This window comes from Lepus europaeus, chromosome 19, assembly GCF_033115175.1.
Source record: "Lepus europaeus isolate LE1 chromosome 19, mLepTim1.pri, whole genome shotgun sequence".
NCBI classification, from domain to species: Eukaryota; Metazoa; Chordata; class Mammalia; order Lagomorpha; family Leporidae; genus Lepus; species Lepus europaeus.
The window spans coordinates 69,188,025-69,211,591 of record NC_084845.1 but is presented as its reverse complement, the minus strand read 5'-3'; the positions used below and the strand labels follow the sequence as shown (position 1 = coordinate 69,211,591).

Genomic DNA, 23,567 nt, shown 5'->3' with positions numbered 1-23,567 from the left:
CGCCTCCAGAGCTGGGGAGGCCAGGGAGCCTCACTGAGTGGAAGGCGCGTCCTCAATGCCCCTTCAGCTGCAGGTACTCGGGCGTCAGGTAAGCACCTCCACAAGGGAAGAAGGAAACGCTCCCAGGCCTGCTTGCTCCCAAACACAATGGTAAGGAATTTGGGTAAAGGACACCGGCGCGCCCCAGAGGTCTAGGCTTGAGGAAGACGGAGCTCTCGTGACCATCCCCATCCTCCCGGGGCCCACACTCCACTCCACGTGAAAGGCGGGATAGCACAATGGTCAGGGGCCTTCCCAAGAGCCAGGCTCCCTGTGACAAGCAGACAACGCCGTCTGACACTTGCAGTGAGGATGCAGTCCCTCCATACAGCGCCCGCCCCGGCACTTGGCACACAGTAGAAGCTCCATCAGCCGGCCCCGGGTTTTGAGCACCATCATCACACTCTACAGTCTTGCAAGCAGCTGACTCAAACCCAGATCTACTCTGGCACTCCCAGGAAGTGTGCCCTCTAGCGGCGGAGGGCAGGCACTGAACCAGCAACAGTGAGCGGACAATGGCAGCGAACAGCTCAAACCTTTTCCGACAGGCTGGACTTGATGACGGTGAGGAGTCGATAGATGTACGTGGGTTCAAAGGCAGCTCCAGGGCGGATGTCCCTCACGATTTTATCCCCAAGAGCTAGAAAGCAAACCAGACGCAGACTGTCTTAACTATGACGAAAGCCAAACCATCAAACCCTGCTCCCCTCCCACAGCTGTCTGAGCCGCGGCTGGGCTGACCCAGCCTGCTCTTGGCAGCACCCTCCCAGCATGCAATGGCACCGTGCGCCCTCACCTCAGCCTCACTCACCTTGTCGGGGTTTTGGAGGCACCGGCATGTTAGTAAACTCGTTCATCAGCCGAACACTAAACACGGGGGGAGAATGTTAAGCAGTGCATTTTCTACAAAGACACTCCTACTGGGGAGCCTTGATGGCTCAGCAGAGTGTCTACTGGTACGACTACAGCAGGCTCAGGCTACCAATGCTGGAACAGCGAGTGAACTATAAACGCTCTCTATGTGATGTGTGGCACATTTTAAGCTGGTACACACTGAAATGTCTTCTCCTCAACCTAAGCAACACAGGTAAACAACGCTCCAATTCTATTCCCCATGAACTTCCACACAAAATCATGAATGGCACATTAAAAAAAAAAAATGACAGGACTCCTTTGTAGGAAACCACGAACTTCCCTAAACTATTTCAACAGTAGTTATCAAAGAGGAAGCACCCCAGCCCGGGCCCGTCTTTAAGCCCCTACTTACAAGCTGTCTATCATGGGTGTGGATGTGCAAGGCCTCTGCGTCTTCGAGTACAGAGGAAGGAACTTCATCAGGTGATACATGGGCGGGCACGCAACCAGGGCCTGCAGTGTCTGCGCACGGGCGTAAGGAAGCGTGAAGGAGACGGAACCGACACAGCAAGCGGCCTCAAGGCCCACAACAGAGCACAGAAAACTCGAACACGACTCGGACGTGCACACCGGAGGGAGTGAGCCCAGTGTTCACTCGGATAACTACCCTGTGTCGTCCGAGGAAGGATGGACCACGCAGTCAGGCTGATTAATCAAGTCAAGAACTTGATTCCACCAAGATCATCAGACCAGCACACGGCTTCCAGCTGGAAGGGGTCACTGCTCTACGACTCGGCATCGTTGCCGTGAGAATACAGCCTGCCTGGTGCCGTCGTGTACAGGTAACAAAACCCCCTTTTCAGTGGGTGGAAAGCTGGGCTCAGGAGTAACCCTGTTTACAATCAAGGGAAGCGGACCAAGTAACAGCAAGCACAATGCACCCGGAGAAGAGCCGCGTCAGTGGCCGGCCTTGGGCACGGCGTCCAGGAAGGATACAGCATTAATGTAGCACCAGTTTCCTTTATTGATCAGCCCGCGAGGCTGCAGCGACACTGGCTTATGGATCAGCGTTACATTCTCCAGTAACTCTGCAACAGAGCAAAGAGGCATGTTTGAGACGTTAGTGAGAGTGAGTGAACAACACCGACGTTCGCAGGTCCCTCGCTGGAGTGCTGAAACCCTTCAGGAAAGCACAGAGAAAACGCGTGTTCTTCACTCCCTGTCAAGTGTGATATTCATGACTGAAATTCCTTTTCAAATGAACATTTCCCCAAACACAGGAGCAAACCGAGCAGCGCCATCAGTACCAGGGAGCAGGTGGGATGCCTCACGGACACCAAGGCCCCGCAGGTGCGAGACAGGGGCTCAGGGCAGACCCCGCACGGCTTCGCCTCTTCATCCCCAGCACCGACGCTTTGCCAGAGCCACCGAGAGGTGCCTGCTGGTGGCCCAGAGGCACAGGCGTTCCTTTGGGGACAGCTGACTGCTATGAAGGACACCACCTGTCCACTCTAGAACCCACGCAGCAAGTACCATCTGCAAACAAGCTCCACCCCCTGGGATCCAGGCTGCAGCACCTCTCTGCGTCAGGGCAGACAAACCCCGGCGTTCCTAAGTCTGTTACGAATCCCAGGACACACGCAGCGTGTTCTCTCCCATCCGCAGCGGTTAGCCGGCAGACTCAATCCTTAGCGTAACGCGGGAGTGCTACCACTACCCTCCTCCCACCAATACGGAAAGGAGGCTGAGTAATGGCAAGTGGCCCCTGACCACACAGGAGCCAGGGCAGCCAAGGCCCGAACTCCAGTGCGTGGCCACAGCACCCTGCCTCTTTTACTTGTGAACGGTACGCAGACAGAAAGCCTAAATGAGGACACCTCTGGGGTTGGCATCCATCTAGGACCCGACGCAACCAAAAGCCTTCTCTTCTAGAACACAGCTGTGCTACCAGGTCCCAGACTCAAGTGCAAGTCGAACGAACAAAGTACTTTGGAAAATCCAGATGTGTGCAAACACACACACACACGCTCCTTCCTGTCGCAGGGAGGGGCTGGGCACAGCTCTCCTCCCACAGGAAGCCCTGCAGGCTGCAGAGAGCCCACGCAGTGGCTATGGACAGCTCGCAGCTTTTCTCTCTCTCTCTCACACACACACACAGCGAGGCAGACCAGGGCCTGCAGTGAGTGACAGATCAGGCACACACCTGAGTCTCGAGACCTCGTGTGACAACACCCAGCAGAGACAGCGCCTGTCTCAGAGACCATCTGCGGTGCTCGTCACCATGGGAACAGACCTGTCAAAGCGGCACCACCGTCTTCGCCATCCCACAGGTGAGGAGACGGAGGGGACCCGGCCCAGCGACCTGCGACGCCCAGAGGCAGGGCCCTTGCCTCCCACTGTCTAATGTGCTTCCATTAAAATCTCTGCGACTTGAAGGTTTCAGTGCTTCCTATTCCCACAGAGCTAAGAACGCCCACCTCCAGGGATTCTGACTAACCTGTCTGCGCCGTGCTCTCACAAGCGCCCACCACTCCAGGTGCTGCACAGTAGGGTGACCAACACTGTTCAACAGGTCACGCAGCGTCGCCACAGCAGACGGAAACACCAATGCGACAGCTACAGTGAAGTGTGGGAGTAACTGCAACACCCAAGTCAGCTGCCTGCCTGACACAGGGGCCTTGGTCTGGGGCCAGGCTGCCCTCCCTGGACCCCTGCTGCAGGTGAGCGTGCAGGCCAGTGCCTGGAGGGACCGAGCTTTGCCAGCTACGCACAACACAGAGCAGGCCAAGCTGAAGGGTCGGGGACCAACGCTTAGCCTGGTCCTAGGAGGGCACACCAGCAGGCTGCAGGGGCTGAGGCGCTAACAGAGACCAGGAGAGGCTCACTGGCTGGGGCACAGCAGATGGACAGGGCACTTGTTCAGGAAGCAATGAGACAGCTTCACAGACTGGTGAGAGACACAGGATGACACCACCAAAGAGGACATCACACTCACAGACCAGCACGCGACGTATTTACACCGCACAAACCCCTCAGTGCAGGGCTGGAAGCGGACGCCCTGACAAACAGGAGAGGGGCCGTGGACAGCAGTGAGCAGACACCAGCAAGTGTGACATCAGCCAAATGGCATGGAACCTGCAGGGCGGGGCATGCGGTTTCTAGGTGGGAGAAGAAGGAAACAGCATTTTCTTCGTGGTGTGGGAGGCAGAACCTGCTAGGACAGGATGGGCGGGGGTGTCTGAGGCGGTCACTCCTAGTCAGCAGATGCTGCTGGGGAACGTGGAGGAGCCAACTGAAGCCAGGCATCACAGAACACCTGGAACTTTCTTCCACGCCAACCATCCTGAGACTCGAGACAACAGAACCAAACACATCGAGGAGCTGGCACGTGGAGCAGCTGAGCTACTGCTGGAGACACCTGCCTTCTCATTTGTTTATTTTCAAAAAGATTTATTTATTCAAAAGTCAGAGTTTCAGAGAGAGAGCGGGAGAGAGAGGGAGAGAGATCTTCCAGCCACCGGCTCACTCCTCGGAAGACTGCAACGGTCAGGGCCGGGCCAGGAAAACCAGGAGCTTCTTCTGGATCTCCCATGTGGGTAGTAGGGGCCCAAGCACCTGGGCCACGTCCTGTTGCTTTTTCCAGGCCATTAGCAGGCAACTGGACGGAAAGCGGAGCAGTCGGATCCTGAACCAGCACCTGTACGGGATGCCAGCACTGCAGGTGGCAGCTTTACCCACTACGTTGCAACGCCAGGCCCCTGCCACGCCATCTTAGAGTGCCTTCTGAGTTCTGACTCTCCCACTTCCAATCCAGCTTCCTGCTGATGCACACCCTGGGAGGCAGTAGGTGACAGCTCAGGTCCTTGGGTCCCTGTCACCCACGTGGAGAGACATGGATCGCGTTTTGGGCTCTTGGCTTCAGCCTGGCCCAGTTCTGGGGAGAAAAATAGCAAATAGAAGATCTCTCTCTCGGATAAAATTATTTAAAAAAAAAAAAAAAGCCCATATGATGGTTAATAGCACTGTCAGAGGCTGGCGCTGTGGCATAGTGGGTAAAGTCGCCACCTGCAGTGCCGGTTCAAGATCTAGCCGTTCTACTTCCGATCCAGCTCTCTGCTATGGCCTGGAAAAGTAGTGGAAAATGGCCCAAGTCCTTGGGCCCCTGCACCGGTGTGGGAGACCTGGAAGAAGCTCCTGGATCCTGGCTTCAGATCAGCCCAGCTCTGGCTGTTGCAGCCAACTGGGGAACCAGAAGATGGAAGACATCTCTTTCTCTCTGCCTTTCAAATAAATAAATATTTTAAAAAACAACAAAAGAAAGAAATGCTGTGTCATCAAAAATTCTTTAAAAAGAGCACCTGGAATTCACAGTGTTAAGTTTTAAAAACTCATCTGGAATCAGGAATGAGACAGTGAAGACTGGCTGGGAAAGCACCCCTGGAACACAGCCCCTTTCACGTCCTCAGCTGAGCAGCACACACAGAACATCCCATGTCAGCCCCTGGGAGCCAACTCAGAACCACCAGATCGGACGGAACCCCCAGCCTGCACACCAGCCCCTGCCTCAGATCAACGCCAGCTCCAGGTAGAGGTGAGGCAGCCACAAAGAGCAATTCTGTTGCTTCTCTCCACGGTGTTAAGGTCAAGGCTTTGAGTGTCACCTAGTGGTCTGTCCAAGTGACAACATCCCACACAGTCACAGCTCCATCAGAGCGTGAGAGCCTGGAGCTACACAGAGCAGCACCTCCGAGGGAACGCGTCAGCCAGGCTCGTGCCAGGTCTTCAGGAGTCTCGGAAAGAGCTTTATGGCACAACCTTTTTTTCTTTTAAGATTTATTTATTTGAAAGTCAGAGTTACACAGAGAGAGAGAAAAGAGGCAGAGAGAGAGGTCTTCCATCTGCTGGCTCACTCCCCAATTGGCTGCAACAGCCAGAGCTCTGCAGATCTGAAGCCAGGAGCCAGAAGCTTCATCCGGGTCTCCCACATGCATGCAGGGACCCAAGGACTTGAGCCATCTTCCACTGGTTTCCCAGGCCATAGCAGAGAGCTGGATCTGAAGTGGAACAGCCGGGACTCGAACGGACACCTATATGGGATGCTGAAACTGCAGGCGGTGGCTTTACCTGCTATGCCACAGCGCCGGCCACTGGTACAACATTCTTAAGCACAGAATAAATATTTACATACTCAGAAAACACAGAGAAAACAGACTGAACGGTCCAAATTTCACTTGACAATTAACTGTTATTCTAGAGAATTTTTCTCTAAAAACAAGTCTTCCATAAACCAAAATACAGTTCCTCTGTATCATCAGCATCTTCTCACGGTCCCAAGCAGGCCTGGCCAACTCCAACAGCCCCTCCCGAGCTCTCCCACAGCGCACCTGCAGGAGCAACCTCTCCCGTGGCCTTGTATTAGTGGCCTGTTTCCTGGACAGGAAGCTCCACCGGGGAGCCCACATGCTCTCTGGGCAACAGCACGCCTCCCACCCCTCACCCTTCTTGGTCCCCCAGCTGTTTCTGCTACCCTGTGGGCTACACGGCGGTCTCCCGGCCTGGAATCCCCCCATATCCCTCTGCTGCTTTCTGTTCCTGGGCCTTGGCCCACCCTCCCAGCAACTGCCCCAGACAGTGCACGGCACTCAGGGAGCGCTCATTACATGGTCACAAAAGACGGCAGAGACATCTGGAGACGGAAGCGCTACTTATGGAAATGACTCCACTCCAGCTCGCTAGGAAAGGCCCAAGGGACTCCAAGGCTGTTTTATCTGGTGGCTGGGAGAGCCCGTGAGCGCCGGCAAGGAGCCCAGGCCTGGCGAGCGGCCTGGCTCTCTGCTGCAGCCGCTGCGGCCCTGGAGCAGAGCCCAGGCTCCTCCCTGCGAGAGCGCGAGCTGCACTGGAGCACGGCCAGAGCGAGGGCCGCGGGCACCGCCGGCACAGCAGCACGCCGGCCCTCTCCCTGCACACACGCCATCACCTTCGTCATGAGATGGAGCTGGCAGAAGGGGCAAGAAAACGCAATCACCTGAGGCAAGAGTTGGAGAAAACCAATGACTTCCAGAGTCCCCAGGAGAGACAGGAGCCTAAATTCTCTAAAAATGGAAGTTACGAGCGCTCTGTATAAATTAATGAAATCCCACTAGAAACATATTCTTAAAAATGAAATGTTATTGCCTAGGCTTTTCTCTCAAATTCCCAATATTCAAACAACGTGTAGTCTAGTTTTGTAACATGTTGTATGCAGGGAGCTGTTCCCACCTAAATAACTTCGGTAACCATAAAATAAACTGGACACCAACAGGTACAAAGTGCGTCAATGAGCCAGCAGCAACCTGGCACGGGCCCAGAGACGACCAAAACTCCTGGTCTAGGACCAGCAGGCAGGGTGACGGATGGTTAACTCACCGCAGCACCTGCACGGAGCCTGTGTGAAGGGGGCTTCAATTCCACTTTCGCCAGTGCCACTCTTGGTCGTATTTAAAGTCCCCCTGTCAACACCACCACCGTCTGACGCACAACCAACACCGCAATGGGGAGGCCGCCAGAACCCAGGGGAGGAAGGGCGGTCCTGCTGTGCGGTGGGACTGACTGAACCCGACTCCCAGAGGACAGAGGGGACGGCAGGGCTATTCTCAAGTAGAACGAACCCACATCTGCTGCTGGTTACCCCTCATACCTTCTTTCAGGAACAACATTTGGGAGCTAACCGGAGTAACAAACCACACCTAATATCGGCATCCCACATCGGCACCGGTTCAAGTCCCAGCTGCTCCACTTCCGATCCAGCTCCCTGCTATGGCCTGGGAAAACAGTGGAAAATGGCCCAAGTCCAGGTACCCAGAGGAAGCCCCTGGCTTCGGATCAACACAGCTCCAGCCACTGCGGCCATCTGGGGAGTGAACCAGTGGATGGAAGACCTGTCTCTCTCTGCCTCTCTGTAACTGTGACTTTCAAATAATAAAATAAATAAATCTATTCTTAAAAGAATAGGTTTGGTGTCTGAATTGTTCTATCTCCCTCTTTCCTCAAAGGTAATACACACAATGGTAAACACTCAGGAGAAGCAGGCAGATCCCAATGGCTGTCAAGTTCCACTACAGCCACAAAAGACCTTCAACAGAACTGGAATTTCACCCAGTTAAATGCTGCTTAAAATCACGTGCCTTGGGGCCCGTGCTGTGGCACAGTGGGTAAAGGCGCTGCCTGCAGAGCCAGCATCCCATATGGGCATTGGTTCAAGCCCCAGCTGCTCCACTTCCAATCCAGCTCTCTACTGTGGCCTGGTAAAGCAGTAGAAGATGGCCTAAGTCCTTGGGCCCCTGCACCCACATGGAGGACACGGAAGAAGCTCTTGGTTCCTGTCTTCGGATCTGCACAGCTCTGGCCATTGCAGCCATTTGGGGAGTGAACCAGCGGACCTCCCTCTCTCTCTCTCTCTCTCTCTCTCTCTGCCTCTGCCTCTTTGTAACTCTGCCTTTAAAATAAATCTTTTTTTAAAAAGGTATTATCAAGTTGTCAGCAATTTCATTCTGTGTTTCCAGGGCTCAATAAAAAGCCTCAGAATGAAATATTGTGAAAAGAACCACACTTTTTTTTTTTTTTAAAAAAACAGGTAGAGTTAGAGAGAGAGAGAAAGAGAGAGAAAGACAGAGACAGAGAGACAGAGAGAAAGGTCTTCCTTTTTCCGTTGGTTCACCCCCTAAGTGGCCACTATGGCTTGTGTGTTGCAGGCCGGTGCACTGCGCCGATCCAAAGCCAGGAGCCAGGCGCTTCCTCCTGGTCTCCCATGCGGGTGCAGGGGCCCAAGGACCTGGACCATCCTCCACTGCCCTCCCGTGCCACAGCAGAGAGCTGGACTGGAAGAGGAGCAACCGGGACAGAATTCGGCGTCCTGACAGGGACCAGAACCCGGGGTGCCGGCGCCGCAGGCAGAGGATTAGCCTAGTGAGCCGCAGCGCCGGCCTAGTACACCTTTCTAACAGGCCTACTCAAAACTGGACTGAGAGAATGAAGCAGCTGGGATCCATTCAGCCACAGACACTGGGCACAGGCAGCCGCGCTCCTGTCACCCTACTTTCATTGTGTTTCACAAAGCAAACCCACAATGAGATTTCAACATGTGCAGAGCGTGATAAGCTGTATCACATCACATTTAAGGTCACATGACAGAGCAAAATGTTTTTAAAACATTGAAAATGAAGTTCTTTCTTACCTTAAGTACACACAGAAAATGTCCCAGGGATGGGAAGTTTTTATTTGTGAAGTAATATTTAGCAAGTAAAGCATAATTATAATGCTCCTATGACTTAAACACATATTTTAAAAAGCACACATTTCTCATTTTAGGTTAAAAATAAATGTCCAGGGGGCTGGCGCCGTGGCTCAATAGGCTAATCCTCCGCCTAGCGGCGCCGGCACCCTGGGTTCTAGTCTTGGTCGGGGCACCAGATTCTGTCCCGGTTGTCCCTCTTCCAGGCCAGCTCTCTGCTATGGCCCGGGAGTGCAGTGGAGGATGGCCCAAGTGCTTGGGCCCTGCACCCCATGGGAGACCAGGAGAAGCATCTGGCTCCTGCCTTCGGATCAGCGCGGTGCGCCGGCTGCGGCGGCCATTGGAGGGTGAACCAACGGCAAAGGAAGACCTTTCTCTCTGTCTCTCTCACTATCCACTCTGCCTGTCAAAAATTTTAAAAAATAAATAAATAAAATAAAAATAAAAATAAAATTTAAAAAAAAAAAAAAAAACGTCCAGGGGCCGGCGCTGTGGCGCAGCCTGAAGCGCCAGCATCCCATATGGGTGCCGGTTTGAGATCCGGCTGCTCCACTTCCGATCCAGCTCTCTGCTATGGCCTGGGAAAGCAGAAGATGGCCCAAGTGTTTGGGTCCCTGTACCCACGTGGCTCCTGGCTTCGGATCAGTGCAGCTCTGGCCGTTGTGGCCATGTGGGGAATGAACCAGCGGATAGAAAACCTCCCTCTCTCTCCGCCTCTCCTCTCTCTGTTTAACTCTTTCAAATAAATAAATAAATCTTAAAAAAAAAAAAAAGTCCAACGTCTTCACTGATACACAGGCCGACGCGGTCCTCCCCTGGCTGTGAACAATACACCCTTGCAATGAGCACCTTGTATAAGTTCTGATACAGAAACCACACAGCTCTTTAACAGGCTTATGAAGCCCAAAACAGTGCTGCCTGGCCTACTGACTACTTTCTCCTGTTAGAACTCCTGAGCACGAAGATTGTTCAAAACACTGCATTTTGTATAGGGATAAAGCACTTTTTTGAGAAAGTCGCCAGCTGTCATCGCACTGTGATGTCAGGTGCACCATCTCTGGGGGATTCCACCTTCCACAAAAGGGCACGCTCTCTGCAGCTCCCTGCTCATCCTGACGCACACGGACATTCCAGGAGAAAACCCTGGGGAAGCCTAACTGGGAGTTCACTGCTGGCGAACCAGGCAGGAGTCATGGAGTCATGGAGAAAATTCCTGGGAGACAAACCCGGGAGAGCCGCTGCCTCCTGGGTGCGCGTGACTGCACGGAGCTCTGGACGCGACTCGGCTGCTCTTCGTAGCCAACCGCCCAGTGCACGGCCCGCGTCTCCTATCTTCTGGGACGCGCCCCATCAGGAACACTCCTCGCACTTCCGACTCCTCCTTTACCTTAAAAGCAACCTGTGAATTACGCGACTGTCTTTTCTGGGAACTGCTCCGACTTTAGAGCCTTAGCACTTGAAAATAAAATGCTCAGTCCCGCCTGCTCCACTTCCACTTCCGATCCCGCTCTCTGCTGTGGCCTGGGAAAGCAGAAGATGGCCCAAGTGCTTGGGCCCCTGCACCAGCGTGGGAGACCAGGAAGAAGCTCCTGGCTCCGGATCAGTGCAGCTCTGGCCATTGTGGCCATGTGGGGAGAGATCCAGTGGATGGAAGACCTCTCTTTCTCTCTCTTTCTCTGTCTCTCAAATAAATAAATAAATCTTTAAAAAATAAATTTTTTAAAAAAGTTCATGGAAAATGGAATTAAAGACATGCTTATTTAAAAAATAAAAATTAAATGCTAACTTTGGGCTAAATTCATAATTTCTCTTTACCTGTCAAGAGCTAACTTTGGTGTGATACAACTCTGAATACAATCCATTTACTCAATACAAATACAAAACAAAATAAACATTGGAAAAAGGAAAAACCCTATGTTATTCACAAAATAACTTATCTTAATATAAAAAAGAAATAGGACAGAGATTGTCTTGTCAACAGTACTGAGAGCTGAGCAGAAGCCAAGTGCCTCACACGCGCACAGCGTGGAGCACAACTTCCAGGTAAGAAAACCACGAAGAGGGCTGACTGTGGGCACAGATTTTCCCCTCAACACAAAGGTCAGGTACCCGTGCCACCCCGCTGTTCCAATTCACTGTCAGCTGACGGCTAAGACCCTGACACCCCAGCCATGAAGTCCTCCGTCCGGCGGCCGAGAGGGCTGCCCCTGCGCTCCGAGCGTCTGCTCTGCCCATACCTGCGATCTTCATGGCTGCGGGGTCCTCGGACGCCGGAACCACCCCTTCTTTGACTTCCACCTGCTTTTCAGACACCAGGGGGGATGTGGCGGGAGGGGAATACTTGGTTTCCACATAGGCCACGGGCGAGGAGGGCGAGGGCTTAGAGTCGTGAAAGAGGCTGGCCCAGGACTTGGCGGGCTGGCTGACAGCAGTGGCGCCTGCCGCAGACACGGCGCAGTCGGCAGGGGGGGAGGCGCTCTCGGGCTTGGCTGTGTCCGAGTCTGTGTCCCCCACAGTGTGCACCTCCACCCCGTTGGCAGCTGGGACCTCCCCCGAGGATTCAAGTATTTGTCCATTAGCAACTCCAAGGTTTTCAGTAGTATCGGTACCAACGTGGGGCTGAACCACCGCTGTCCTTAACAGGCCATCTCGGCCAGTCTCCACTGGGAGACAAGACTGCCCCACCTCAGTCCCCGGGGCCCCCTCAGGCTGCCCTGCAGTCCTGGCCTCGCCGTCCAGCGCCCCCGGGAAAGGGCCGTCCGGCACAGTGTCATTGACAGAGTCTGTGGAGTCCCGCGGGCTGTGACAAGTCCTGGACGGGACGCACGGGAGCATGTCGTCCAGGAACTCCGCGTCCTCCGTGCCCACGCTGTTCGGGAGTGTGGAGTTGGCATGGCCATTGAGCAGGGCTCCCGTGGAAATACTGTCATCGCCACCATCTTTCAAGTAACTGTAATACCCAGGGGGCCGCTTTTTCTTCTTTTTCCGCTCCCTCTGTCCAAGACCGCCCGGGACGCCATCGTTCTCTGAGGCGTCTGCCTCCACATGAGAACCGTGACCCAAGGCCGGGGCAGGGCCTGGGTACTGGCAGTCGACAGTGCCGTAGCTGGCTTCTTTGTCTGTGCCATCAAGGGTCTTGCTGGAAGCCGGACAACCAAGAATGAACTCGGGAGCCTGAGGATTCAGTGTGCTGGAAATACTGCAGCCGGGGGCTCTCGGCAGAGCGGCACTGGGCTCGATGACCTCATTGACTCCAAACTCAATTCTCTGGTAGTCTTGTCCTGCCAACGAGAGGATTCAGAAACGTCCCGTTAGTGAACAACACAACCCACAGAAGCACTCCTAACTACTCATCTCCTTGTTGAAAATGAAAACCATTATCCTTCTCCTAATCAACAGGGCTATTTCTTTACTGAAAATAATATCTACAAAGTTTTACTTACGCAAGCAACAGAAAAAACAGAAGCCTGAACATATCTTAGCTCTCTGGGTAGCTCAAGAAGACTTTCGGAAGGTAAAGTCAAAATGAATCCACAATAGAAAGCCAACAGCAGGGACCAGGGCTGTGGTGTTATCGGGTGAAGCCACCTAAGGGCACCCATATGGGCACCAGTTTGTGTCCCGGCTGCTCCACTTCCGATCCAGCTCTCTGCTGTGGCCTGGGAAGGCAGTAGAAGATGGCTCAAGTCCTTGGGCCCCTGCACCATGTGGGAGACCTGGAAGAAGCTCCTGGCTTCAGAGTGGCCCATTTCTAGGCACTATGGCCATTTTGGGAGTGAACCAGTGCATGGAAGACCTCTCTCTCTCTGCCTCTCAAATAAATAATATAAAAAATAAATAAAAAGCAAACAGTGCTGTGCCTGTTTGAAAAACACCCTCAACATGAAATGACTTCACCACAGCTTTCTCCACGCCTCTGACGAGGGAACGTGCGTTCTGGAGAAGTTAAAGAGAAACAATCGTGAAGGCGAGTGCTGGGACTTAACACACTGCCACGCAGGCCTCTCCAGGAGCCAGGAGTCACGCAGAGACCCGCGCTGCAGGATCTGCCAGGGGCTCCCAACGGGGCCTCTAAGACGGCCTCAACTGACAGCCGCAAACAGCGCCGGCGTGGACGTGCCATCATGTCCACTCATGGATCCCTACTGGATCAGCTCCAGGGCTGTGGAAATACTTCCCAAAGCACTACGAGATAAAGGCAGGCCTGGGAGTTTTTGGTGACTCTGGAAGCCCTCTGAGACTTCCTCCCATGAGCCACACACTACACACTCCAGTCACGCCCTGACTCCCGTCAGGGAAACCAGGGCGGGCGCTGCCATCAGCGGTGTCAGCAGGGTCAGGTGCCGCAGGGGTCTCACACCTGATGCAAAAGCTCACGATTCCCTCCCGTCTAAGGCGAGGGGCCAAGGTGCCATCAAGGACACATCTCAAGAAAAGAATCAGAGTACTCAGAGCACTCAGGACTCAGAACAGTACAGATCCAGAGCCGTCGTGGGGCAGAGGCAGCTCAGCTTCCCGGTGGAGTCTTCGCTGGTTCCGACATCGAGGCTCCTGAGGCGTTAGGGGTGCGGATCCTGCTCCAGACAACACAAAGTTCCTGGAAAAGATCCCTGGTGATGGTCCCCCAAGAGCAAGTTTGCATCGAAAGCCACCAACAGAACGGTCTGGTTCCTCTGGCCACTGAGCCTTTAGTTTTTGATTGCTTGGAACACAATCACCAGAGAGACGAGCTTACTGTTGCACCCGGGCCGGCTGTCCCTTTCACATCCAGCGTGTTCCGAGGCTGCAGTGCCACACGGCCTCAAACAGCCTGCCAGGAGTCACCCAGGAGGTGGCCTCTCTGGGAACTGTGGCACCCACTGTGGAAACACAGGGAAGACGACGCACGGGAGCCTTGTGAAGCTTACGCAGGACCGTCTGCAGCACAGTGCCTTCCACACCTCAATTCACAATCTCACCAGATCACAAAACATTCTAGAACTTGATGTGATATGAACCGAGCCGCTTCGCTGTGCCCAACTGTGCCCAAACATTTACCCAACAGAGCGTTCGACAGGCTGGGGAGGCGCAGCCACAGCTCATCCATCAGATGGGGGAGGGGAAGGCCTGCGAACAGCGTCACATCCAATCAGTACACGGGGTAGATGAACCGCACACACTGGTCCTGCGGCAGCTGGTTTACCGGGGGAAGGAGAACCAGCTCAGACAAAACAAGGACATCCTATCGCAGCGGTTCTCAAAGCCCGCTCCCTGCAGGAAACGCAGCACAGTGGCCTGGTGCAGGCAGGGTGGAGGGGTGGAGGGGTGGGAGGGGGCGCAGGGTGATTAGCAGGGCAAGGCCCCTGCCAGGGCGTTTACTGCAGAGACAAGAGAGTGCTGTGAAGCTTTATGGAATGAACACTCTGGACACAGCAGAGCACGCATTTCAATCAGAAGCCAGAGAACGGTCAGTGGAACTTCGTGTTAACTGATCTGCAGCGTGGGGCGGGTGAGGCACAGGGCATTCTGGGCACTAGGAACTGTCTCAGGAGAGGAGGATAAGTGCATGCTGGGAAGCGGCCTCCTGCAGGGCTTCGAGGCATCTGGAAACGCATCCAGCAAGTGGACCGAGGGCTCCGACATCCCAGACCCTGCTGCACCACAGACAGACGGACGGACAGAAACAAGTACGTCCAGCCGTCAGTAGCTCAGCACAGGCACTAGAGAACAAAGGGGCTTCTGAGACAAGGGGCCTGGCGCTGACACGCAGGCAGGCGGCAAAGTTGCCCGCTGACTTCTCTGCCGAACACAAGACGGACTTGGAGGGAAGAGTGCCCAGAACAGAGGGAGAGGGCTCAGCTAGTCTCTGAAGAGGGTGGTGACACCCGGGGGCGGAGGCTGCGACTCAGCAGCAGGAGGAGGCACCAGGACACCCAGCAAGCCTGCTCCCCTGAGAGCACACGGGGCAGCCCAGACGCCGAGCACGCAGCAGGGCGCAGGCTCCGGGCTGGGGTCCACGTTACTGCGTGGCCTGAGCTATTGCTCACTGTTTATTTCTCATGATATACTACTGGTTACTCACAAAGCTGCTAATAATGTGACTGAGAGAAGGAGCATGGTTCATCTTTGCAAGGCTCACAGTTAAACCTCACAATAATGTAAATCCCTCCACAGGTCTGACCACCCTAACCCAACAGGGAATCCAAATCCCTGGTTCCCAAAGCAAACACTCAGAGGCCAGCAAGGGCCGTGGGAGTAATCCAGACTGAAAAATGTCCCAGAGAGGCTCGACTGTGCGATGGCAGCTGCACGGGTCACAGGGCTCTGGGCCCCTTTAACCACTCTGACACAGACCACCAGAGCAGCCGCCCAGGACAGGTTACCTGAACGCCCGACACTGAGCAGGACAGGCTGGCACGAATGATGCTGCAGGGCCAACAGTTCCCAGCTGGCCTCAGACCCTTGCCTGGAGGCCAGCTTTAGCCCCAGGAGCGAGACAAGAAATACCCAGAGCACAGCTTCGGCGTGAGGCTACCAGGAGTATCACGGCTGCAGCACTGAGAGCCGCTCCAGAAAAGAGGAACCCTCCCCTCCACGACACGGCGCACCTCTGGCACCGACTTTAACACAGCAGACACAGCGACTCAGCAACTCAAGCTTCGAGCTACGAGGAAATGGGCCAGCCCATCCCGCTCACATGGCCAGGACTCGGGGCAGGGGAGCCTGGGGAGGAGCGGCTTACCATCGGGTGGTTCCTCCGCGGCCCGGCCGTCACACAGCACTGCTCCACCGTAGGGAGGAAGCTGCACGAGGAATCAGAGAGCGCATTTTAACGTTAACATCCAATGCATGCTTTTGACACGGTGACATTTCTTTACAATTCCTTATCCTGGCCGCTTCCTCCTAAGACATTTCTTATATCAGAGTAACACGAATGGAAAATGAGGAAAGTACAAATCACCTTCATTTAACCGAAAGGAAGAAATACTACCGGAATGGCGCAGGTGTTTATCCAGAACAGACTAAAAAGTGAAGTCCTGAGAAACACAAATGCCCTCCAACAGACAGGTCGACCAGCTCCTCGGAGGACAGACAGACACTTCCTGTGGGTCCACACCTGCTCCAGCACAGCTGGCCGGGCAGGGCCAGGTGTATGACCAGGGAGCAGAGAGGCCCGTGAGGAATCACGACTCCCTTCAGCCCAGCCACACACTGACAGATGGACGCCACGTTCCTGGCTTGGAAGAGACAGAACGCATGAACATCATCGCTGATTTTTCTTCTTCCTAGCTGCTCCACGGTGTGTACTCAAGAGCTGGAAATACCAGGGCAGGTGTCCACACACAAGTGAAGACGCTGCGTGGGACACCCACATCCCATTCTGGAGTACCTGGGTTAAGGCCTGGTCTGGCGCAGATTCCAGCTTTCCGCTACTACACACCCAGGGAGGTGATGGTTCAAGTACTTGGGTCCCTGCCACCCACATGGAAGACCCAGACTGAGATCCCAGCCCTCAGCTCTGGCCAGGCCCAGTGTTGGCTGTCCTAGGCGTTTCAGGAGTGAACCAACAGGTGGCAGATCTCACTCTATGTTTATCAGTAAAAAAAAATACAAATGACGTATTACTCTAAAAAGAACTAGATGGACTGGTTTGGGATGCTCAGTGCAGCCCACAGGCACAGAGGCAGCTGCAGTGGTCAAGCACTCCTGGGAGGTTCTCGAACCCCCACCATCTGCAGACAGCCGGTCAGTGAAGTGGCCTCCTCTGCGGATCTCTATAACGGCCTCTGTGCAACCAAGTCCACGACCACAAAGACAAATAACCCAGGAACTTCTCTCCCCAGAGAATGAATGACAAATAGGAAACACAGGTGCCCACCACTGTCAGGATTGGAGGGCTGCACATGTTCCAGTCACCCTGGGACTCAGGGTCCCAAGCAACCTAAGAAGCACTGCACTGACGGGGGCCACCCACGCCTCATCTGTAGCCAGCCATCAGGTGCACGGCAGACACAGGAGCAGGAGGGCGCGTCTGTGGAGGGCAGTGCACCCCCAGTGCCAGACGGCTGTAGACATCGCGAGAAGGGGGTGGTGCAGAGGTTAAGATCCCACTAAAGGGGCCAACACTGTGGCACACCAGGTTAATGCCCTGGCCTGAAGCGCCGGCATCCCATATGGGAGCCAGTTTGATCCAGCTTTCTGCTATGGCCTGGGAGAGAACAGAAGATGGGTCAAGTCCTACATCATGCCCTACACCCGCATGGAGACCTGGAAGAAGTTCCTGGCTCCTGGCTTTGGATTGGTGCAGCTCTGGCTGTTGCAGCCAATTGGGGAGTGAACCATGGATGGAAAACCTCTCTCTCTCTCTCTCTGCCTCTCCTCTCTCTGTGTAACTCTTTCAAATAAATAAATGAATCTTAAAAAAAAAAAAAAAAGGATGCCACTAGAAACCCAAGTCCTGCATCAGAGTGCCTGGGTCCCAGTCCAGGCTGTGCCCCTTCCAGTCTCCTGCAAACGCACACCCTGGGAAGCAGCAGGTCCCCGCCACTCACACGGAATTCAGACTGAGTTCCAGGACCCTGCCTTCAGCAGCACAGCGGGCATTTGGGGAGTGAATCAGCGGACAGAAGTGCTCTCCCTGTCTGTCTTTCTGCCTCTCAAATAAAAATACATTTAAAAAGTTAACATATTTGGAATAGGGGCTGAGCTAAACTTCTACCTGTGGAGCTGGCATCCCACATGGGCAACGGTCCATGTCCCAGCTACTCCTCTTCTGATCCAGTTCTCTGCTATGGCCTTGGAAGCAGCGGAAGATGGCCCAAGTGCTTGGGCCCCTGCACCCGCATGGGAGGCCCAGAGGATGCTGCTGGTTCTGGCTCCAGGTTGGCTCAGCTCCAGCTGTTGCAGCCATCTGGGGAGTGACCCAGCAGATGGAAGATCTTTCTCTCTGTCTCTCCCTCTCTCTGTCTGTAACTCTACCTCTCAAATAAATAAATACATACATCTTTTTTGGAATTTTAAAAAAAAAAACTTTGTTTGTTTTACAAATGACACTAGCATGTCCCCTCCCAGTGGCAGAAACTATTATTTGGGGAGCAAAAAAGTAGAATCATTGCACCATCAAGAAATTTTTTTTTTAAGATTTATTTATTTACTTGAAAGCCAGAGTGGTGGTGGGGGGGGTACTAAAGAATGGGGGGGGGGAGCAGGCAGCATGCTACCTTCTATCCACTGGTTCATTTTCCAAATGCCCACAGGAGCTGGGGCTGGCCCGGGCTGAAACCAGGAGCCTGGTCTGCCATGTTAAGTGGCAGGGACTCAAATACCCAAGTCATCACCTGCTGCCTTCCCTGGCGCCTTAGCTGTAAGCTGGATCGCAAGAGGAACATCCAGGACTCAGGCAGGCATGGACAGGGGGGCTGCACCCCATGTCCACCCCTGGGGACATGATTACTCTCTGGGGGGTGGACACTTCGACAGTGGTCAGTGCCCTAGGTTGGAACACCCCCATGCCTATCAGAGTCCCAGTTCTGCGCCACAGTCCGCTTTCAAGCTTTTAGGGAATGACCAGCAGATGGGAGCTCTCTCTCTCTCTCTGTTCAAATTTTAAAAAAAAAGGAGGGGGAGAATTAGTTTCTAGGTCCAAACAGCTTCACAACCACACCCATCAGCACGACGCCATCTACTCGCAGAGGGAGCAGAACACTGCCACTGGTGGGGCTGTGGTAGCCACCCTGTCACCCAGCTCAACAGTCCCCGGAACTACCAAGCATCAAGAGCAAGACACGGATGAACAGAACGTGAACTTTCATGAAGAACAAACAGAGGCAGGAGGACAAACGTGGACAGGACGGGCCAGACAACAAAATTTTAGAAATGAAAACAAAAGCATAAAATTCACCCCCAAACACAAACTAAGCCAACATCAAACACTGCAAGTTAGTTAAGTGAGACACACACAGCGCCCAGTCTGGCCTGGTGCAGGCCACACCCCTGCCCCTGGACCCAGCGGCCATGCTACAAAGCCCCTTATGGGGGCAGGCGCTTGGCACAGCAGGGAGGTGTCACCCCTGGGACACCCAAATCCCACACAGGATGTGATATGAGCCACAGCCCGGCACTTCACTTCAGCTTCTTGCTAATATGCATGTGGGAAGCAGCAGAAGGTGGCCCAAGTACTTAGGGCCCTGCCACCCACAGGGGAGTCCCTGCCTCCTGGCTTCAGCCTGGTGCAGTCCTGGCTGCTGCAGACGTTTGGAGAATAAAACCAGCCAAGGGATTATCGATCCTGGGGCTGGCACTGTGGCGCAGTGGGTTAAAGCCCCAGCCTGCAGTGCCTGCATCCTATATGGGTGCCAGTTTGAGTCCCAGCTACTCTACTTCCAATCCAGCTCTCTGCTATGGCCTGGGAAAGCAGTGGAAGATGGCCAACGTCCTGGGACCCCTGCACCTGTGTGGGGGACCAAGAAGAAGCTCCTGGCTCCTGGCTTCGGTTTAGCTCAGCTCTGGCCATTGTGGTCATTTGGGGAATGAACCAGCATATGGAAGACACTTCTCTCTCTGTGTAACTCTTTCAAATAAAATAAATCTTAAAAAAATAAAGGAATACTGATCCCTCTCTGTCTCTCCGCTTTTCAAATAAAGTTCCCTCATGGTGCTGCCACCATGTCTCCTAGTCTTGATCCAAAAGACCCACTTTTGAAATCACATTAAGACCCCAAATTGAGAATAACTGCCTTAACTGAAAACCAGTACCCCAGGCACACCCACAGACTATGCTGTGTTACCACAAACCTGCTTGCTCCATGCTGAGGCAGAGCTGCTGAGACTGTGCTGTTCCGGAAGGAGCACCTGTTCCCTATTTCTGAACAGCAACGACATGTCTGTGATGGCTTCATACGTGCTCACTAAACAAGCTTACTGCCTTTCTTCCACTGTAGAAATTTATTTTGAACCCACACTTGTTTATTCACTATAGCACAGTTCTAGAAAATACATCAATTACTTTAAAAAAAAAAAAAACCAACATTGGTATGTACGGTCACGCACAAAGTAACCTGATTCTGATCAAGCTCCTGGCCACCTCCTCTTGCCTGTGACATTCCAACTACACCGCTGAGAGGAGGGAGCCTCTGCAGAGAGGATGTGTGGACTCCAGCACCACACACTGCCCAGCAAAGGGAGCAACGCTCTATCGAGGTTCTAACAGCCCATCAAGCACCAAGAGCACAGCGAGACTGGTCCACGCTGCAGCCACACCACAGGGGGTGTGCACAGACGGCGGCCATGATCTTACCTGCGATCAGGAGGCCAAAGGGGGAATCGGTGGTGACCGCAGGAGCCCAGCACTCCTCACGCTCACGGTCCCTTCACACTGAGCACTTGCTGGGGACGGGAAACACCCACTGTCCTGTGATTAGCCAGCTACCACGCAGGCTCCTGAACTGTAACTGTGATACAGAACCACAGCTCTGGTTCCTCATGCTGGTCCTGGGATGAGGGCATCCACACTGGTCGCCCCTTCCGCATCCCCAAACAGGAAAAGCAGAACACATGCTTTACTACCACAGGGAAGGGAAGAATTTCTTAAAGATATTTTTTAAAACTAAAATTCACAAGCCATGAGGGGAAAAAAAACCAATATACTTGATATTGAAGTTAAAAATTAACTCCTGTTACACAAAAAGTACATCAATGTGAAGCAGAAAGGCCCTTAGGCTAGGAAGACAGGACCGTAACATGCAAAACCAACGATCACAAATCCCACAAACCCGTCAAAAAGAAAAAAGACAGGGCCAGCACTGTGGTGCAGCAGGTAAAGCTGCCGTGTGCACATCCCATGTGAGCACCAGTTCGAGTCCAGGCCGCTCTACTTTCGATCCAGATCCCTGCTGGGCCCTAGCACACACGTGGGAGACCTGGAGGAAGTTCCCCAGGCTTCAGATCAGCAGCCACCTGGGGAGTGGACCAGTGGAAGTAAGACCTCTCTCTCTCTCTGCCTCTGCCTCTCTATAACTCTGCCTTTCAAATAAATGAATAAATTTTTAAAAAAGAAAAGAAAAACAAAAAAGACAAGCCACATGATTTTAAAATACGGCTGTGGAGAGGAGGGAGGCCATCGAGACGCGCTCACCTGGGTGTAACTTGGGACATGGGAGGCAGGCACTGAGCCCCACTCCCACAGCACACTGTCGACAGGTGTATGGATGCCAATTTGCAACATCAGCAGGGATTTTTAAAAATCCAAGCCAGAAACCTCTCCTGCAGTGCTGCTGTAGAGCAGACTACCCAGAGCCTCAGGAGAGCCACGGTGCTCACCTTCCACAGAGCCTGCACACAGATACTGCGGAAGCCCACACAGGAGCGCCGCACAGGAGACACACACCCCAGCGCCGCACAGGGAGACACGCACTCCAGCGACACACACGGGAGACACACACCCCAGCGCCGCACATGGGAGACACACACTCCAGCGCCGCACAGGGAGACACACACCCCAGCGCCGCACACGGGAGACACACACCCCAGCGCCGCACAGGGAGACACGCACTCCAGCGCCGCACAGGGAGACACACACCCCAGCGCCGCACAGGGAGACACACACTCCAGCGCCGCACAGGGAGACACACACCCCAGCGCCGCACAGGGAGACACACACTCCAGCGCCGCACATGGGAGACACACACCCCAGCGCCGCACAGGGAGACACACACTCCAGCGCCGCACAGGGAGACACACACTCCAGCGCCGCACAGGGAGACACACACCCCAGCGCCACACACGGGAGACACACACCCCAGCGCCGGACACGGGAGACACACACTCCAGCGCCGCACATGGGAGACACACACCCCAGCGCCGCACAGGGAGACACACACTCCAGCGCCGCACAGGGAGACACACACCCCAGCGCCGCACAGGGAGACACACACTCCAGCGCCGCACAGGGAGACACACACCCCAGCGCCGCACAGAGAGACACACACTCCAGCGCCGCACATGGGAGACACACACCCCAGCGCCGCACATGGGAGACACACACCCCAGCGCCGCACAGGGAGACACACACTCCAGCGCCGCACATGGGAGACACACACCCCAGCGCCGCACAGAGAGACACACACTCCAGCGCCGCACATGGGAGACACACACCCCAGCGCCGCACAGGGAGACACACACTCCAGCGCCGCACAGAGAGACACACACTCCAGCGCCGCACATGGGAGACACACACCCCAGCGCCGCACAGGGAGACACACACCCCAGCGCCGCACAGAGAGACACACACTCCAGCGCCGCACATGGGAGACACACACCCCAGCGCCGCACATGGGAGACACGCACCCCAGCGCCGCACAGAGAGACACACACTCCAGCGCCGCACATGGGAGACACACACCCCAGCGCCGCACAGAGAGACACACACTCCAGCGCCGCACATGGGAGACACACACCCCAGCGCCGCACAGGGAGACACACACTCCAGCGCCGCACAGGGAGACACACACCCCAGCGCCGCACAGAGAGACACACACCCCAGCGCCGCACAGGGAGACACACACTCCAGCGCCGCACACAGGAGACACACACCCCAGCGCCGCACACGGGAGACACACACTCCAGCGCCGCACACGGGAGACACACACCCCAGCGCCGCACAGGGAGACACGCACCCCAGCGCCGCACAGGGAGACACGCACCCCAGCGCCGCACACGGGAGACACACACTCCAGCGCCGCACACGGGAGACACACACTCCAGCGCCGCACAGGGAGACATGCACTCCAGCGACACACACGGGAGACACGCACCCCAGCGCTGCACACGGGAGACACGCACCCCAGCGCCGCACAGGGAGACACGCACCCCAGCGCCGCACAGGGAGACACGCACCCCAGCGCCGCACAGGGAGACACGCACTCCAGCGCCGCACAGGGAGACACACACCCCAGCGCCTAACAGTGCCCCAAAGGCAAGTGAATGCGCATTCAATCAGTGGCATGGAGCAATTAAATCACAGGACAAATGCAGTGGCATAAACAAATGTGAAGCATGTTAGCTTAAATTAAACAACAGGAGACAGCACTGTGGTGCAGCGGGTTAACGCCCTGGCCTGAAGCGCCAGCATCCCATATGGGCACCAGTTCTAGTCCTGGCTGCTCCACTTCCGATCCAGCTCTCTGCTGTGGCCTGGGAAAGCAGTAGAAGATGGCCCAAGTCCTTGGGCCCCTGCACCCGTGTAGGAAATCCGGAGGAAGCTCCTGGCTTCCAATCGGCGCAGTTCCGGCCATTGCGACCAATTGGGGAGTAAACCATTGGATGAAGGACCTCTCTGTGTAACTTGGATTCTAAAGTAAAAAATTAAAAATAAAGCTTAAAAAAAATTAAACCACCAAAGCATAAAATCAGCACAGCGATCACAGGA

General features: G+C 54.6%; 1 protein-coding gene across 3 annotated transcripts in view; it reads right to left on the bottom strand.

The window, feature by feature from the left end:
- Positions 1-23,567, bottom strand: part of USP10 (ubiquitin specific peptidase 10) — a 63,670-nt gene that overhangs the window by 14,158 nt on the left and 25,945 nt on the right. The window contains exons 3-9 of one of the 3 annotated variants that reach the window (XM_062177629.1): positions 15,885-15,945; positions 14,201-14,269; positions 11,401-12,444; positions 1,891-1,982; positions 1,307-1,416; positions 851-906; positions 576-679 (exon numbers count right to left, since the gene is read on the bottom strand). In XM_062177629.1, the coding sequence (XP_062033613.1) occupies positions 576-679; positions 851-906; positions 1,307-1,416; positions 1,891-1,982; positions 11,401-12,444; positions 14,201-14,269; positions 15,885-15,945 (1,536 nt within the window). Of the gene's footprint in view, positions 1-575; positions 680-850; positions 907-1,306; positions 1,417-1,890; positions 1,983-11,400; positions 12,445-14,200; positions 14,337-15,884; positions 15,946-23,567 lie in introns of all 3 variants that reach the window. The other 2 variants (XM_062177631.1, XM_062177630.1) reach the window with 2 other exon arrangements.